This window comes from Erpetoichthys calabaricus, chromosome 3 (genome assembly GCF_900747795.2).
Source record: "Erpetoichthys calabaricus chromosome 3, fErpCal1.3, whole genome shotgun sequence".
In the NCBI taxonomy this organism is placed as follows: domain Eukaryota; kingdom Metazoa; phylum Chordata; class Cladistia; order Polypteriformes; family Polypteridae; genus Erpetoichthys; species Erpetoichthys calabaricus.
This window is the reverse complement of record NC_041396.2, coordinates 32,493,012-32,511,418: the sequence shown is the minus strand read 5'-3', so window position 1 is coordinate 32,511,418 and position 18,407 is coordinate 32,493,012. Positions and strand designations below refer to the sequence as shown.

The following is an 18,407-nucleotide window of genomic DNA, read 5'->3' as shown; positions in this document are numbered from 1 at the left end:
GCTCTAGAATTTGATGTGCCATGAATGGCTGGTGTCTTTATTGAGCTTAAGGCCCAACTTAGGTAAAGCCAGGGGGCAGGAACATGAATAGGGGCAGCAAGGGTTAAAGACAGAGTTCTTAGTATTTCTTAAGTTCACTGAGCAACATGGAGTGAGCAAGATATTTAGTGGAATTTGAGGAAGAAAAGGACAAGGCATATAAAATTATGGGATGCACTTGGTCACCATTTTGAGTTTATCGTGCATACATACAGTTCAAAGAAGAATCAGTTCACAGATCTGAGAGAAGTATTTCATGTGCCCAGCTATTCATGTCAGCTATTAAATTGTGATCTTAATGTAAAAATTAGCTTTGTGTGTGAATGTGTGCATTTTTGTGTTTGTGTTTGAAAACCCCTCATAACTTGAGACTCCCTTCATCTGTATGCTTTGTGTAACCTAATTACAGGTTTCATGAGGCACCCTATATTAATTATCATTTAGAACTTTAAGTCATTAATAAAAACTTGTATCTACTTCTGGAACTCATCTCTAGTGCCATACTGACTGGAACATTGTTTTCAGGATGTGTGAACATGGGGCCCTGGAAGTCCAAAGCACGCGCCCAAAAGAGGCCATCAACAACACATCCAAACAGAATGTGGTGGAGAAAAGAAGCCAATGGGCAAGCAAGACCGAATTTGTCCTGGCCGTGGCAGGCCAGATCATTGGACTAGGAAATGTGTGGAGATTTCCATATCTTTGTTACAAAAATGGTGGAGGTAAGTGTTGATAGCTAAAGGTCCTAGGGAAACTAAAAAGGGATGGATTACCTATGGGAGACTAATTACTTCTTAATTCCTGTTGAACTATTTTATGCTGCGAATTGTTGTACATCAGCTTTTTTCTTTCACTTAATACATTTTTGTTTAGGACCCTGCATTTTTGCCCTTGGACTCTAATTCAAATTGATTCTAATTTTATCTTCGTTCTGTGGTTTTGTTTTGTTCTGAGATTTTTTTATTTTATTGTAATGAAGAGGGGTACAAGACATGGGCACAGAGGAATGGAATTTGCCATTTTACGCCAGATTGATGTCATGTTGACCTGAAAAGGACTTCTTCAGCAGCAGCTTCTACCATGCCACTCTAGACGTGAGTGGCAGCACATGTTCCCATACTGTTAAAACTAATGGTTCTGTAATGACACTTTACTGAGTTCTTTGGTTCTCCATTAAACCATTGCTTGAAAAAGAACCATTTCATTCTGAGAAATGTTAACTCCATTGCCAAGCTGACCAACCAGACCAAAGCCAAAATGACCAATCAGATTGCTTGTATGGACCACACACATATACACACAAAACACAGTAGCAATTTATTATATAATAGATCCACAAATTGGACAAATAACATACTCTGGTATCAATTCATAAAATGTACCAGTGTTTGTTGAGGGTTTCCAAATAGTTCAAAATGCAGCTACCAGAAAGACAACAGTTGCAGCTACCAGAAAGACAACAGTTATTATGATAGTCCTAGTGTCTTTGTTTTTAAAGTTTTAGTGAAATTCAAAGCAAACAGTTCAAACAAAAATAAAGAAGCTGATAATACACATAAAAAAAAGTCTATGATGTGCTTTAAAGGCTTAAGTGTCCAGCACATTTCTTAACGTTTCTATGTATTATCACACTCACTAGGACATTATAAACAGTAACGTTAGTGTAACATAAAGGTCAGAAAACTATATGCCCTTAATGCCTAACTATATAACAGTTCCTGTTCCTTTCTGGCTGTCTAACTAATCTGAAAACCTTTCTATTATTATACAGAGCTAAAACATTAAGAACATTCCATTACTTTTTAGCATACAGTATAGCAGTAAAACTGAAAATTCCTTCATCTATGACAACGTTTCTCAACCTTTAAGTATTTGCGACCCGAGTTTTTTTAACATATTTAATCGCACCCCCCCTAACGTTTTTTTGAAAGGAGCCCACTAATACCAATTTGTTCTTTTTTAATTAATGATATATCATAGATGCATATTTTATTATATCTACTTAACTTTTATCGACATTTATCTAACTCTATATTTATTTTTCTAGTATCAGAATGTAGTTTAAGTTAATTTGTTTTGGTTTTAATAGATGTATTTTTCATATTTTCGATTCTTGTTTTCTTTTTTTCACATCTTCGCGCCCCCCTTTTTGTTACTTTGCGCCCCCCTAGGAGAGCCCACCCCACAGATTGAGAACTACTGATCTATGACAAAGCTATATTCTATTCAAATATTCAATGGAGCAAAAATACAAATTTACCATTAACATTAACTTAAAGGATTTTGCTCATACCTGAACAGTTACCTCGGTGACCATGAGTAGCCCAAGTAGGAAAGATACAACACACACAAGGAGCAACAGATGTTCTCTGTGACCTGGCCAGCATAGTATCAAAGGGTATAGGTCCATTCCACAGATGATGCGATTTGATGCCCCTCCAAGAACACGCCCTTTGCAACCCACGTTTGCATTGCAGCAACAGTGACCCAAAATGGTGACTTCCTTTAAACAAAATGGCATTGCAGGAAAAGAACATCAATAAAATGCTAAAAAAAACATCAACCTACAGAGGAGAGAGAGAGGGTTAGGGGCATACGTTGATATAGCAAGTTGCCACGCTCACTACATGACAAACCACCTTAAGATCCCAAATTAGGACCCGAGTGCAGCCATGTGACGTGTGACACCTCAGCACCAGACTAGTTCAGATGGAATGGAACAGTGTGAGTTTTTTTATGGTGGCTAGAGTGCCAATTCTGCCACCAACCCCCATATTTTTCCCTGCAGGGCCGGATGCAGATTAATGTCATACCCAGGATGGAGCAATTGCAAGTTAAGGGCCCCTGGCTCAGAGGCCCAACAGAGTAGAGTCATTTCTGGCATGTAAGGGATTTGAACCAGCAACCTTTCTGATTGCCAGTGCAGATCCTTAGCCTCAGAGCCACCACTCCACCCATCAACCAACAGAAACATCTTTAAATTGACAAAATAACATTCAATTCAGAATCTTTGGTGTATAAAGGATAAAACAACACCAAAACAAATCTCTCTATATTATAATTAAAAAATCCTGGGACGAGATGTGACTTTTTCAAAGAGATACTTTCATGTCCCACGAGACAAGACTTTGTTCCAAGACATTTAACCACACCCTGGGCCGGAAATAAAAGACAAAGAGTAGATGACAAAGTAGAACGTCGTAAAGAATTCAAAAATGTTGGCACAATACACATGCAGAGCAGGTTAGAGATTATGAAAGTACTAAAATTCAAAAGTCTCAAAAAAATGATAGTAAAGATCGCATTGGCGTAAACAAATGGAAATTATTACTCGGTGAAATAACGGAACAGTGAAAAGAGATCGAATATATTGTTCGGATTTAAACTTTAATTCAGAGACTTGTAGATCGTCTAATTCATGTTGCCATCAGGGAAAAGTAGTGTTTCTTTCCAATGAAAAGACACAAAGAGAATTAAAGATTTGTTGTTTGGTGAAAATGAAATCCACATACGCTGTGTGAGATTTGCCCGGACACCACGAGTCGGAAACCACATCTTTATCAATTTCACATGTTTATTCATCACAAATAAACACAGTCCCAAACACCACACAATGCACTCAGCAATAATCACCCCAATTCCAGACTTCACAATGTCCTTAGCCGCCTCTATTCTCCTCCTGGGAGCTTCGTCCAACTCCCACTCCCGACTCTGGCTCTCCGACTGTTAGGAGGCAGTTCCTTTTATTCCTGCCCGGATGTGCTGCAGGTGGATGAATACGATCTTCCGGCCACACTTCCTGGTGTGGCAGAAGTGACAGTTCCCCAGGTCCCATGAGGCTTAAAGCATCCCCTGGCGGTGGCCATGGTTCCCAACAGGTCAAAACCTCTTTGTCCCTTTCCCGTGGTCCTCATTTTATCCAGGGCGGCTGCCCCCTTGTGCCCCGAAAGCTGTTACTGTCCCTTTCTGGTCCCTCCAGGCATCCCGGCCAGGTAATGACCCCAGTCATCTGTGACAGCTGTCACGCTTGCATCACAGAGGTGCACAGATACACAGGACATTTTAGAGACAGAAACGTTATTCAGACACTTCAAACAAACATAAGTCTCTTTCAGGATTGAATCGAGCTCCGTGTTTAGTCGGAGGGGACAGTTCCATCTCTCAATTAAAAGAATAGAAAATCTTCCACTTCATAGTGGCGCACCTCGGGAGCGGGACACCCAACAGGAGCAGAGGATGTCTGGGAGAGAAGAGAGACAAGGCAGTGAGACAAAAGGACAGCTGCTGTAGAGGCTTTTAAATGTTCGAAGTGCCACGCAAGATGCAGATCACACAGCACGACAGCAGCAGCTGATCGAGCGAAGAGGAGGTAAAAAAAAAAATGTATTGGTTTCCCATTGTATCACCGTTTAAGAGGGGGTTTTGGAGGAATGACCGTGTATCCTTGGGGTGCATTCAGCCACCCCTCTTTACAATGCGAGCAGCAGAGACGTGAAGTGGCTGGCACGTAGTGCAGGTACGGGGGTGTTGGCGAGTGAAGCAAGCAGGGGTCAAAGCCCCCTAGTCTTCAAAAAAAATTAAGTGCAAAAAAAATTAAAATAAAAATGAAATCACAACATTATGTACTTTTAATATAACAAAAAATAAAATAAAATAAACTAACAATAATCATACACCTTTTATTTTACATTTTGCCGTGCCTTAGTAGTGTTGTCTCACCTTCATCTACAGTCAACCCTGGGTGTGTGCTGCTCCTGCTTCAGAGGATGATTGGCACTTGGTGGCATTGTTGCCAAGATGATATGTATCTGGCAATGATCATCAGTCCAATAATACAAGGCTAATAAATGACAATATTAGAAAAGAGTATTAAATGGCTGGAATTACATTCCATCATCTATTGGCAGTCATGAATTTAAGAAGAATGTAAACAGCATTTAAAATCAAATAAACAATATATTTTTAAACATATATTTTAAACAATATATATTTAAACATCATTTAAACAACATTTAAACATCATTTAAATAGGCTTGCTATTAATATTGATTTCCAAATAAAGCAGAATACATTTTCTAGTGTCGGCACAGTGGCACAGTGGTTCGCTTCCTGGGTCCTTCCCGTGTGGAGTTTGCATGTTGTCCCCATGTCTGCGTGGGTTTCCTTCGGGTGCTCCAGTTTCCTCCCATGGTTCAAAGACATGCAAGTTAGGTGTATTGGTGATCCTCAATTGTCCCTAGTGTGTGTTCTTGGTGTGTGGGTGTGAGTAGTGTGTGTGTGTCCCGCAGTGGGTTGGCACCCTGCCTGGGTTGGGTCCTGCCTTGCGCCCTGTGTTGGCTGGGATTGGCTCCAGCAGACCCCCATGATCCTGAGTTAGGATATAGCGGGTTGGAGACTGACTGGCTTTTTCTGGTTACTACTTGTTGATATAGCATTTAGTATCCTGTGCATTGGTTTAATAAATAATATCTTTTCTTTCTTAATCAGTGATGAAGTTAGAAGCTAATATGCAGATCTTATTGTTCTGCTAGCAAGGTGAAGGCTGAGAAAAAGGAACAATGACCAGAATATGAAAACAAAAACTGTTTAAAAAAGTCAAAACCAGGAATTCAAACCAATGTGCAGCAAAGTTCTAACACTAAACACAAACACAAATGGTTATACCGAAGCAATAAGTCTTTTAGCCCTAAGTTCACTTCAGAATGGTTTGGTTATATCCACAATTTTTGACAACTTGGCAGTCCACAACACAGACCTTTATGCTATCACCCTGGTGATGTCAAGCACAGTGACGTCACACATCAGTAAATTGGGTTGTTACTATCAACAAAAACCAGATCATAGTCCTTAAATGGTAGCACCTACAAAAATCAAAAGGTAAGTCTGTGAAAAAACTAAATAGAATGATAGAAAATAACAACTCAAAGATGAAACTGAAAGTAAAAAAAATAGAATTACAGAATTGAATTTAAACATTCTCAGACTCCCAAATGTTTAGAAGCAAAATCATAACAGATTGCCCCTCTTAAGACTCTGGACTACAGGATTACTAAGATGATGAATATGAAATTACCTCATCAGGCATATTAGAAAAATATCATCAAACTTCAGCCTTGACTGGCCTTCAGGAGACTGTTAACCATTCCAATGCTCCAAACAAAAAACGTGAGATCCTCACCACCTATAATCCAAAAGGAGAAATGTTCCTAGAATGAGGACTAGAATAAATAGATTTCAGTATGGATGCATGGAGTGAGAAATTAATCCTGAATTCAGCTGGAAGATCTAACTTGTAGGTTACTGAACCAACATGTTTAGTAATGATATAAATGAAAGTGGCACTTTCCAGAACAGAACTTTTAGGTGACGGCCCCACATAGTGAACCACAGTCCAACCCTAAATTTATGAGGACATTCAACGTTTACAGTCAACACTCCATTTAAGAGAAGCTGCTGCCATCCACAAGTTCTCTAGTAGTATGGTCCATATTTTGCACAGCTTAGTAAGGTACTCTGTCAGGCTAGAAGTAGAATACTGATGCTCTGTGTAAGAAAGGACAGAGCCGGTTATACTTCCTTAGAAGGCTGGCGTCCTTCAATATCTGCAATAAGATGCTGCAGATGTTCTATCAGACGGTTGTGGCGAGCGCCCTCTTCTACGCAGTGGTGTGCTGGGGAGGCAGCATTAAGAAGAAAGATGCCTCACGCCTGGACAAACTGGTGAGGAAGGCAGGCTCTATTGTTGGCATGGAGCTAGACAGTCTGACATTTGTGGCAGAGCGACGGGCACTCAGCAGGCTCCTATCAATTATGGAGAATCCACTGCATCCACTAAACAGGATCATCTACAGATAGAAGAGCAGCTTCAGCGACAGACTGCTGTCACTGTCCTGCTCCACTGACAGACTGAGGAGATCGTTCCTCCCCCAAACTATGCAACTTTTCAATTCCACCCGGAGGGGTAAACGTTAACATTATATAAAGTTATTGTCTGTTTTTACCTGCATTATTATCACTCTTTAATTTAATATTGTTTTTTGTATTAGTAAGGTGCTGCTGGAGTATGTGAATTTCCCCTTGGGATTAATAAAGTATCTATCTATCTATCTATCTATCTATCTATCTATCTATCTATCTATCTATCTATCTATCTATCTATCTATCTATCTATCTATCTATCTATCTATCTATCTATCTATCTATCTATCTATCTATCTATCTATCTATCTATCTATCTATCTATCTATCTAGAAGATTTGGCAGAAGGCAAATCCGGTAACATGGGTATAAGCCATACAGGCCCTCTCAATGACTGAAGGTTACAACACATTACTCACAAAGTCTGGCAATGGAAATAGGTGGCCTAACTGCAAAATTCAATGTAGAATGAAATTTAAAACTTTGTAAAAATCACAAATCTCACAAAATTATAGCAGAATAATAATAATAATAATAATAATACATTTTATTTAATTCATAGGCGCCTTTCTAAACACTCAAGGACACCAAACAATAGATAAAACACACATCATAAACAACATTATAAATACAAAATTTAAAATTAGACAGAGCAATTGTAGTCAAAGAGAAAAAGCAGTCTTAAACAAATGAGTTTTAAGTTTAGATTTGAAAAGTGGGAATGAATCAATGTTTCTAACCTCTGAAGGTAATGAGTTCCAGAGCTGGGGAGCAGAGCAACTGAATGCTTTGCTCCCCAAGGTGGTAAGACGGACGAAGGGGACAGTCAAGTGGATGGAGGTAGAGGATCTAAGGGTACAGGAGGAAATAGCAACATGGAGGAGGTCAGCCAGATATGGAGGGGCAAGGTTGTGGATAGCCTTAAAAGATAACTGAAGAATTATGAATTCAATGTGGAACTTAACTGGAAGCTAGTGAAGCTACTGCAAGATGGGAGTGATATGGTGAATAGAGGGGGTTCCAGTAATGACGCGGACAGCTGAATTCTGGACCAGTTAAAGTTTATAAAGAGATTTGTGAGAAAGACCAAAGAAAAGGGAATTGCAATAATCCAGACGAGAAGTGATGAGGCTATGAACAAGGATAGCAGTAGTGTTGGGAGTGAGGGAAGGGCGAATACAATTAACGCTAAGCAAGTGGAAATATGCAGACCGGGAGATGTTATTGATGGGGGACTGAAAAGATAAAGTACTGTCAAGGATGACACCCAAACTCTTAACCTGTGGGGAAGGGGAGACAGAGGAATTATCAATAACAAATGAAAAATGATCAGTTTTGGATAATGTTGATTTTTTACCGATGAGGAGAGCCTCAGTTTTGTCATTATTTAATTTAAGAAAATTTGAAGAAAACCAGAATTTAATTTCTGCTATGCAATCAATAAGCGAGGGAACTGTAAAACTATTGTAACAATAAAGGTTAAAAAGATAAAATATTGTTAGGGTCCTAAATGGGAAATTCCTGTTTAATCACAGTTTGGGTGATTGAAGTCTCAGTCGTAATGTCTGAAAAGTGTTGCCTTGTCAGAGCTCCATCCTCCAGCACTGGCCTTGGTTGAATGACGATGGTCTTCCGTTAGTATCATATATAGTGTAACACTCTTTACAAGACAGTTTACAGTAAAGCCCATCTGTTTGTCAATGTACTTAAAATGTTATCAATATTTTATCACTGTGCTGACTCAGGTTTTTTTTGTGATATTTCTACTTTATTCATCCAGAATTGCTGTATCACTCTTGTTCTTTCTCTCTATCTCACACTCCCCATTTCAGGTGCCTTCCTTATCCCCTACATCCTTTTTCTGTTGACTTGTGGAATTCCGCTATTTCTTCTGGAAACAGCACTGGGACAGTACACAGCTCAGGGGGGTATCACTTGCTGGAGGAGAATCTGCCCCCTGTTTGAAGGTGAGTGGGTCTGCTCACTAGATTGTCACTCCACTAGCAGTAAGATGGCTGAGAAACAGAGTCACTACATTTACTTTATTTCTAATCTTCAAATCTTTGCAGGTATCGGCTATGCTGGCCAGTTGATTGTCTTCTACTCTGCTATCTATTACATTGTTATTTTGGCTTGGGCACTTTTCTACCTTTTGCATTCATTCCGTGTGGATCTCCCTTGGAACACCTGCAATAACACTTGGAACACTGGTAAGTGGCACATTAATGGGATTGCATGCTGGCATCCAGAGGAAGACTGGGACAAGAGATATAACAGGAAGGTAAAGAAATGTTTGTCCTCTCAAGACCGACGTACTATATACCATGATAACTCTTTAAAATGCTGTCACATGCTTGTCCAGTAAATTTCATTCTGTATTTCCTGCTTTTGATTAGAAGCCTGCATGACAATCGCCAGACGAAATGACAGTTCTGATTGGACAGTTTACAGGAACGCATCTTCCCCCGTCATTGAATTCTGGGAGTAGGTGACAGTCCATATAAACAGTGGATGTCCTAAACCTAACCTAATCTTGTAATTTACTGTACAATCTTTTCTTTAATTTTGTAGAAGGAAGGCACTCACAATATCAAGAGGAATCGATGAAGTTGGTTCTTTGCAGTGGGAGCTCACCCTTTGCCTCTTTCTTGTCTGGGTTATTTGCTACTTCTGTGTCTGGAAAGGAATTAAGATAACAGGGAAGGTGTGAGCACAGAGTTCACAGAGCATGTTGCTAATGTCCATCCTTCAGTAGTGAAGTTTTCAGTGGGAGTGTATAGCTGGTTAATCACCTTACTATACCCACTTCTTCTAGGTGGTCTACTTCACTGCCACATTCCCCTATGTCATGATTGTTATTCTGCTGGTGCGGGGTCTCACCTTACCAGGTGCTGCCAATGGAATCATTTTCTACCTCTACCCAGATGTCAGCCGCCTTGCAGACCCTCAGGTAAATAAATGTTATATTACCAGTCAATGAAATGTCACCAGTTTTCCAGTCTGCTCATATCTGAATCTTTCTTTGAACTGGCAGGTATGGATGGACGCTGGTACACAGATTTTCTTTTCATTTGTGGTGTGTCTTGGGTGCTTGACCGCTCTGGGCAGTTACAACCCATATAATAATAACTGCTACAAGTGAGTGAGGCTGAAAGGCAACAGGCAAAGCTGAAGCTTCTCTTTGTCAGTTCATCGTGAGCATCAATTCTACTTGTGTCTCTTTGATCCTAGGGACTGCATTTATCTCTGCCTGCTGAACAGCGGTACTAGCTTTGTAGCTGGATTTGCCATCTTCTCTGTGCTAGGCTTCATGGCTGAAGAGCAAGGACTTCCCATTTCTATGGTAGCTCATTCAGGTGATTCTTTGCTGGTGTTGTTTCACTGATGATCATTCACTAAATGTAGTACTTGAACTGTCTGCACTTTCCACATCACAGGTCCTGGTCTGGCATTTATTGCATATCCTCGGGCAGTAGCCATGATGCCTTTGCCTCAGCTTTGGGCAGTTTGTTTCTTCCTCATGCTCATCATCTTGGGATTGGACAGCCAGGTTAGCAGAATTTTTCATGAACCTTCCACACTTTTTTATCTTTAATGATCTAGCTCCAAAGGCTCCATGCAGCATCAGCCAATTTTCACCCAGATCTTGAAATTCTTATCTTTGTTTTGTATAGTCTTACACTTATTTCTCTTTAATTATTCATATTTTGGTGGCATGGATAGATCACAGAGTTTGTTGGTGCAAGACATCAGTATACTTTCTGGTCAGTATACCTGCTGTGGAGATTGCATGCTAATGTTGCAAGCTTTGCTCTCAACAAGTTTGTACAAATAAGATGGTCTTGTAGATGTCAAAGTTTCCATTCTGTGATCACACTTTCCAACCAGGAGAATTCTGAAAAAAAATACATTGCTTTATTCTCAAATCTCCGAGTACAAGGGTATATCAAATAGTAAAGGAATGGATAAAATGGATAATAGATAGAAGCTGATGCAATACAACACCATCATAATGTCTTCTGGGTAGTTTGAACACATACAGTACTCTGCCATTAGTCCGGATTATGCCAAAGTCAAATGAAAATGGACACTATGGTGTGGTATTGTGCCACTGTTGAACAGCATAATGTGGTGAGATTTCTTTGGGCAGAGGAAATGAAACCTGCACAAATTCACCGAAGGATGTTGATTCAGTACAGAAGAAAAGACAGCAGGAGTCAACGAAAAGTTTATCAATTGTCAGAAAGATTTAAAGCGAGAAGAATAAGTGTAACAGACGGAGCTTGATCTGGTTGACCATCAACATCACCTACACAAGACACATCAATATAATGAAAGTCTTTATCAGAGAAGGCCGACGGATTATGCTTTGTGCCCTTGATGCATAAATGGATTTCAGCTATGGATCTACACAAGCCATAATGCTTGTTGACTTGGGTAGCATAAAGTTTGCACAAGATGTGTACCCGAACATTTTTATAATCTCCACATTCCAACATTTTTCAGTGAATTTCAGCAGGTTTCAGTCTCTCTGACCAAAGAAATCTCACTAGAGTGCATAGTTCAATAATGGTGGAATCCCACTGTGGAATGTCCATGTTCACTTGACCTTGGCTTCAACTAGACTAACATCAAAGCGCTGTGCTGTGCTTGTTCAAACTACTCATAAGCCATCACAAACATGTTGTACCGTGTCAGCATTCTACCTGCTGTGGTTATGGCATAATTTTCAAATTGTATTTACTTTTTGATTTACCTTTGTATTATGTGGGTGTGTACAGGAACATGTTGATCTCCAAAATCCACCTTTGGTCAGCCTTCATTAGCAAACAGGCCTTGACATACTGAGACATCTTTCCTCCTTCATCTTTCACTTGACATCATCCATATCTTAGGTTGTACTTTACAATTTCTAGTTCACGTGTTTCTCTGTATACATTTTCTCATTTCTGCTGAACACAGAGTAAGCAATTTCAGTGTATTTCATTTGGAAAAATGTCATAATGTGTTTATGTGTCCCACTATGAAAGATGGGCATCCAGAGTACAAATTCTTTTTCTTTCTTTCTTTCTTTCTTTCTTTCTTTCTTTCTTTCTTTCTTTCTTTCTTTCTTTCTTTCTTTCTTTCTTTCTTTCTTTCTTTCTTTCTCACCTTTGACTCTTTCAGTTTATAAAGATGTTTTCCATATGTTTCCTACTTACATTCATTTTCTTACCATTTGAAGAAGCAGGTCTAAGATTTTCCTTCACCCTATTAGTTACTTTTTCATTCTTTCCCTTCTCCAGTTTGTTGGCTTGGAGAGCTTGATGACTTCCATCACGGACCTATACCCTGTGATACTACGCCGGCCAGGTCACAGAGAACTTCTGTTGCTCCTTGTGTGTGTTGTAGCTTTCCTACTTGGGCTACTCATGGTCACTGAGGTATCTATTTCATTTCTTCTTGAAGCTACCAGTTCCATGATTCAATGTTTTTTGTCAACAGTCACACTACAGGTAGTCATCAACTTATATCCAGTTTCTGTTCTGATGGACTGGTCGTAAGTAGATCTGGACGTAAGATGGACCAGTATATGTATTTAAACCTGACCGTATGTATAGTCCTGTATAATAAGTCCCTCAAATCATATTGTTTGTTTGTTTTATATCCTTTTCTATCATCATTCTTAGCACAATGTGTAGATATTCTATCATTTTTTTTGTCATTTTTTTTTATTTTAATATTTGGTTTCATTATTACTGTTGCTCTCAACTTCACTAATCCTTTCTTTGTCTGTGTTAACTGTGAGAGGGGGAATTGTGCCGGCAGAGTTTGGGCACTCATATGTTTTCTGTTTTAATATTTCATGCAGTTAATAATAAACATTAACAGAAAAAGGAGTTCAGTGTGGTTTCATTACTCCTTCATGGTGGTTCTCAAGAAGCAGCACATCATGAGCTACAAAGCTTCTGAGGTTAACCGAATTCAAAGCCAGATTACAGTATTACAGAGCATATGGTGAATACTGGTTATAATGGGATAAGTAAAGTCACATGCAATCACATTCGCTTTCTTTCCTCCCTCATACTGCTTGATCACTTTCATTTTTGTGTCAAGATTAATTGCCTTTTTTCCTGTAATTGTTAGACAAATGTAAATGAAAGTAGTCAACATTGCCACAAGGTAATAAACTGAGATTGAGATGAATGAATCACGGCATGTGGTTCTGGCGTGACAAAAACTATCGTTTGCTAAGTCGCAAGTCGAAAGGTAGTTAAGAACCATAGGTCATAAGTTGATGACTACCTGTACATTCATTTCCAGTACCCACTTAGTCCAATTCAGGATTGTACCCAATGTTGCTTAGCTAAGCTCTAGCCCCTGTGACTCTGAACTAGATAAACTAAAGTCAGGAAGTGAAACTAAAGATATACCAAGTTTACCAAAGTGTTTCTGCTACAATGTCATTTCCCTTTTTCACCTACAGGGTGGCCTTTACCTCTTTCAGTTATTTGATTATTATGCCTGCAGTGGAATTTGTATCCTCTTTCTTGCTTTATTTGAGATTGTGTGTATTGCCTGGGTTTATGGTGAGTAAGGAGCTGAACATCTTTTTGCATGAGCCCAAAGCGAGTAGATTCTCTAATTAAATTGCTGACTGCCTCTGTCTCCAGGTGCTGAGCGTTTCTATTCCAACATGGAAGATATGATAGGCTACCGACCCTGGCCACTGATTAAATACTGCTGGTTGTTTTTCACACCAGCAGTCTGTTTGGTAAGTGTGGAAAATTAGATGTAGTAGCATAATGACAACTTTATCAATGCAGAAAAAAATTAATTGGTCATTTGAGTATCATGAACAACTGCTCTTTAACTCTACCTACTGTATAGTTCAAGTTACATTAGAACCCAAGACTGGCCAAATTTCAAAGTTTCATTAGAAAACATTTTGATGAGGATACAAACATTGCTAATTCATTGCTCTTAATTCCTCCAAAATAACATCAATTCGAGATCTGAACGTCCCTAAAGTCCTACTCTTTACCACATTACTTGGTAACTTCTTTCATATATTTATAGATATCTTTGGGAAGAAAAACTCCCTTACATTTGTAGAAAACGTACCCTTAAATTTTCAACATGTTCTTGTTTATTTCATTATAAAGTAACTGTCTCGATCCACTTTGCTAATTCCCTTCAAAATTTTAAAAGCTCCAATCATGTCTCCTCTTAGTGTCCTTTTACTTAAACTGAAAAAGCTCAGCTGTTTTAATCTTTCTACATAACTCATCCCCTGTAGACCAGAAATCAGCCTGGTCATTCTTCTCTGGAGTTTTCATAGCTGTCTTTTTTTATATACTGGAGACCAAAACTGCATACAGTACTCTAGATGAAGCCTGTATAGTGCATTATAAAAACTGATGCATAACCTCCTTGGACTTGTACTCCATATACCGTGCTGTACAGTATAATCTAACATTGTGTTTGTCTTCTAAATGGCTACTGAACACTGTCTGGAAGTTGATACTGACAAGTCCACTACAACTCCTAAATTCTTCTCTTAAGAAGTACTTCAAATTTCCAGACCAACCATTGCACATTCAAAAGTAATATTATTACTTTCTACTTATAATACTTAACATTTATTTACATTACATTTTATCTACCACAAATCAGCCCAAGCCTGTGTGCTGTCCAAGTTCCTCTGTAATGATTCAATGGATTTGCGATTATCTGCTACTCCACCTTAATTGGTATCATCTGTAATCTTAACCAGATTGCTTTTTATATTTCTATCCAAGTCATTTATATATATATACTGTATATATTAAAAATAGCAGCATCCCTAGAACTGACTCCTGTGAGACAACACTCTTAACATTACCAAGTTCTGATAAGGTTCCTCACACCATAACTCTTTGCTTCCTGTGTTTTAGCAAATTCTGTAACCACCCATCTACTCACAACACCCTGTAGTCCCAGCTCTTTTAGTTTGATGCTCAGCCCCTCATGTTGCACCTTATCAAATGATTTCTGAGAGTCAAGATAAATAATATCATATGCACTAATTTGATTGTATGCTTTTGTTGCTTCTTCATAGAACTCCTTCATATTAGTAATACATGAACTCCCTCTTCAAAACCCATGTTGAATGTTCAGTAAAACTCCAGTTCTTGCCAGGTGCTCCTCCATCTTTTCATTACTAATTCTTTCCATTAATTTATCTGTGAAGGATGTAAGCTTACTGGCTTACTACTCAATCACCCTTTATATAATGGAATAATGTTTTCTATTTTCCAGTCCTTGGGAATCTTTCCTGTGTGCAGTGATTTGCAAGAACTACACATTAAGGGCTTATTCGAGCACTCACTAACCTTCTTAAGAGCTCAAGGATAAATGTTATCTGGCCCTGGTGATTTGTTTGATTTCAGCCTATTTAATCTGAGCAGCATTTCTCCGTCTACAATTTCCAAATCACTTAGTACCTCCTTAGTAGTCCCTGTTACCGCTGGGAGGTTATCGATGTCCTCACGTGGGAAGACTTCAGAAAAATGCAAGTTTAGAGAATTTGATATTCCACTGTATATTTTAATTCCCATTTACTGTTCCAAATACACTTCACTACCACCTTGACTGATCTTTTACCACTAAAAGACTGAAATACTAAGGGTCATATTTTGCCTCTAACTATGGATTATTCATCGGATTGTTTTTAGTTTTGGCATGATTACAGTGTGGTGTTGAATCAAAATGCAGTACCCACGAAGGTGGCACTAAGTAAAATGCAATGCGCCTGCTTTGCTTTTAGTTATGACACTTGATCTTTGGACATGAATTAAAATGTAATATGCTTTTGTTGTGCATTTTAAACTGACAATAAAATTGTGTGCCCCATTGAAAAGCAATTGATAATTTTATTGATATGTTTTTCATTATGACATGATAAAACTGTGCCAAAATGACATGTCCCAGTTGCATATATGTATTGCATTAAGACATAGTTTGCATTTAATTCTACCACAAATAATCTTCCACGTCTAGCAGCTTTCTTGCATCCCTAATACCTTTCTTACAGGTAGAGGACACAGTTTGGCAAAGGTTGTCATTGCCCGAGCAAGTGAACAATACTTGCAGCAGCCTGAGCTGTAGAGATGACAGTTAGGGTTGATGCTTTTCATTCATTTGCTAACTGCTCTAATTTCCATTTTGGACCATCAGGCATTCCAATGCATGTCACTCCTTATTTAGAAGTATTCTGAGGTATTACATGATTTTCCTCTTCTCTATAGGGAACTTTCATCTTCTCTGTGGTCAAGTACACCCCATTAAGGATGAACAACACATATGAGTATCCATTGTGGGGATATGCTCTTGGATGGTTCCTTGCCTTGTCTTCTATTTTTTTGGTCCCACTGGTCATGATCATTAAAGTAGTCCGGGAAGAAGGGACAATTCTTGAGGTAAAACATTCATTTTAATAAAAAGACAAACGTCTGTGTATGTTTTTGTGTATCTGTGCTTCCATCTGGTTGCTGTGTCTCTGCTATATGCTATTTGGTAAAGGATTCATAAAAGCGTTATTAATGTTGTGATGCACCATCTATTGGAACAAAAAATGCAATGCATTTTATTACTAAAAAATTGTTGCTGAATACACTGAGGTCTACATTGATTTTTTACATTCAATGGGGAGCTAGCTAGCTAGTTCTGAGATAAATCTGTTGGCATCTGTTAACAGGTGGTAGCAGCTACTGAAGACCTAAATGGTTTTGTTTCAATAAGCATATAATTTCTAAAAACTGACACTAAATTTTTTTTGCAGGTGATTTTATAATTGTGAAAGACTAAAGAGTTTGTGGTTTCACATTTTTTGGGTAGAAAACATGGAATATTTACCTTAATATAAGGATAATGTAGTATGGTAGTCTATGTGTCCATCCAGATTTTGCATCTGTTATTGAACAGATGGTGCATCACAAACATTCTCTGTTTTTATCAATCCCATACCAAATGGCATAAAACAGAGACCCATGCATGCATGGTGCCCTGTAACTGTTAATGATGAGGTCTTCATTGATTATTTAGATTTCACCCTGTCTTAGGTGGGTTGCACAGCTGGCTGTTTCCTAAACCCTAATTCACACTTTTGTGTTTAACTGTCTAAACTCAATTCTATTTTTTCCTCTTGTTCACATCACCATGGAGGAACGTGTTACAAATTTTTAAAATGTCATAATGCACATTTCCCCCCAAAGACAAAATAATAGGCACCATTGTTTTCTACAGGAAAACTAACAACACAGAAGGTTTCCAGTGCCAAAGTCCCCCCAGATCCCTTCCTGCACCATTACCAAGTGTAATGATTCTGCATGTTAGCAATTATTTGAACACTTAAGTGTATTTTTTTTTAATTAATGGATAATTCCCATGGGTTCTTTTGAGGCACTGAATCTGATTTTTGAACCTATATTTTCAGTTAATAGAAAATATTTTGCATACGTTTTATTGTCATTTTTTTTTCTGAGCATCATTGGTTGTGTCATGATGGTGGTTGCTGTGGTATTTAGTTTAAAAATCAGTATGTCAGATTTATCACTCTCCGAGTTTGCACTCATTAGTATTGCTATTTAGACTTCTTGGTTCTTGACTTTTGCTATTTCCTTGCTTACTCTTTGATTAGCACCTTGTCTGTGACAAAAGGTAGGACTGATTTTAGGTTTTGATTCTTTGCTTGTCTTACTTTTCTTTCCTGGTTATCTTTTTAAACTTGGTAGCCTTTCCTGTGCAAGGCTAACACCTAGCATTACATTATCCTAGTTGTGGATATGCATGCTTGTGGTGACATTTTTATTTAAATACTAAATGACAGGCATGTACTTGCAGAATACATGAAAATGCTTCCAGACAGGGACTAAAAAAATTTCTTCTTGTGTGAATGGCACAAATTTTGCTGGAAATGAAATGCAATTGATTTCACAATTTGTATTGTGAACTGAAATGTTATGTTTTGCTGCAAATTCAATTTCATAGTTGTTTTGTTCATCACTAGTATCATCCCTTTCTTGACAAACCAATATAGTAAGAGCTATGAGGGTTGCTTATCTATGAGGGTTGCTTATCAGCATACACCCTTCATGTCACATGTACAATGTCGTTTTTGCATTTATTATTTCTTCACAGAGACTCCGTAAACTGTGTCGCCCAGCTGATGACCTACCTCTCAATAAGAAGCAGCAAGTAAAATTTTGTTCTTTGGATTCTGCAAGTGGAAAAGCAGTTGATTTGACCAGAGAGGGATCACCAGAACCTTTCAGTATTGAGACAGGTCCATTGTAGGAGGTACCTGTACAAAGATGCAACATGATGAGGATTTCCTCCAAACAGCCAGCTCAGGGGCAAGCATCAGCTTCAAGACTTGAACAACTCACAGACTGACAAAGACTTCACAGTGGAGCAATCTTTTCATACAG

At 38.5% G+C, this 18,407-nt stretch overlaps 1 protein-coding gene and 1 long non-coding RNA gene across 2 annotated transcripts; one reads left to right on the top strand and one right to left on the bottom strand.

The window, feature by feature from the left end:
• Window positions 1–530: 530 nt before the first annotated feature.
• On the top strand, window positions 531–18,273 carry LOC114649231 (sodium- and chloride-dependent GABA transporter 2-like). Its single transcript, XM_028798733.2, has 14 exons — window positions 531–761; window positions 8,790–8,924; window positions 9,027–9,167; window positions 9,354–9,441; window positions 9,529–9,661; window positions 9,773–9,907; window positions 9,992–10,095; window positions 10,189–10,313; window positions 10,395–10,507; window positions 12,243–12,380; window positions 13,424–13,526; window positions 13,611–13,711; window positions 16,227–16,397; window positions 18,118–18,273. Exons 1-14 carry the CDS (start codon window positions 566–568, stop codon window positions 18,271–18,273), a joined length of 1,839 nt encoding a protein of 612 aa, XP_028654566.2. The 5' UTR covers window positions 531–565.
• LOC127527308 (uncharacterized) lies at window positions 3,645–6,949 on the bottom strand. Its single transcript, XR_007934609.1, has 3 exons — window positions 6,113–6,949; window positions 4,759–4,879; window positions 3,645–4,279 (listed from the first exon to the last, which is right to left on the bottom strand). It is a non-coding gene; the product is annotated as an uncharacterized LOC127527308 (long non-coding RNA).
• Window positions 18,274–18,407: the final 134 nt, after the last annotated feature.

Coding starts and splice junctions, on each gene's coding strand:
- LOC114649231 (XM_028798733.2), top strand. CDS start 566: ATGTGTGAACATGGGGCCCTGGAAGTCCAAAGCACGCGCCCAAAAGAG. Junction 8,925..9,026: donor AATCTGCCCCCTGTTTGAAG/GTGAGTGGGTCT, acceptor AAATCTTTGCAG/GTATCGGCTATGCTGGCCAG. Junction 10,508..12,242: donor TCTTGGGATTGGACAGCCAG/GTTAGCAGAATT, acceptor TCCCTTCTCCAG/TTTGTTGGCTTGGAGAGCTT.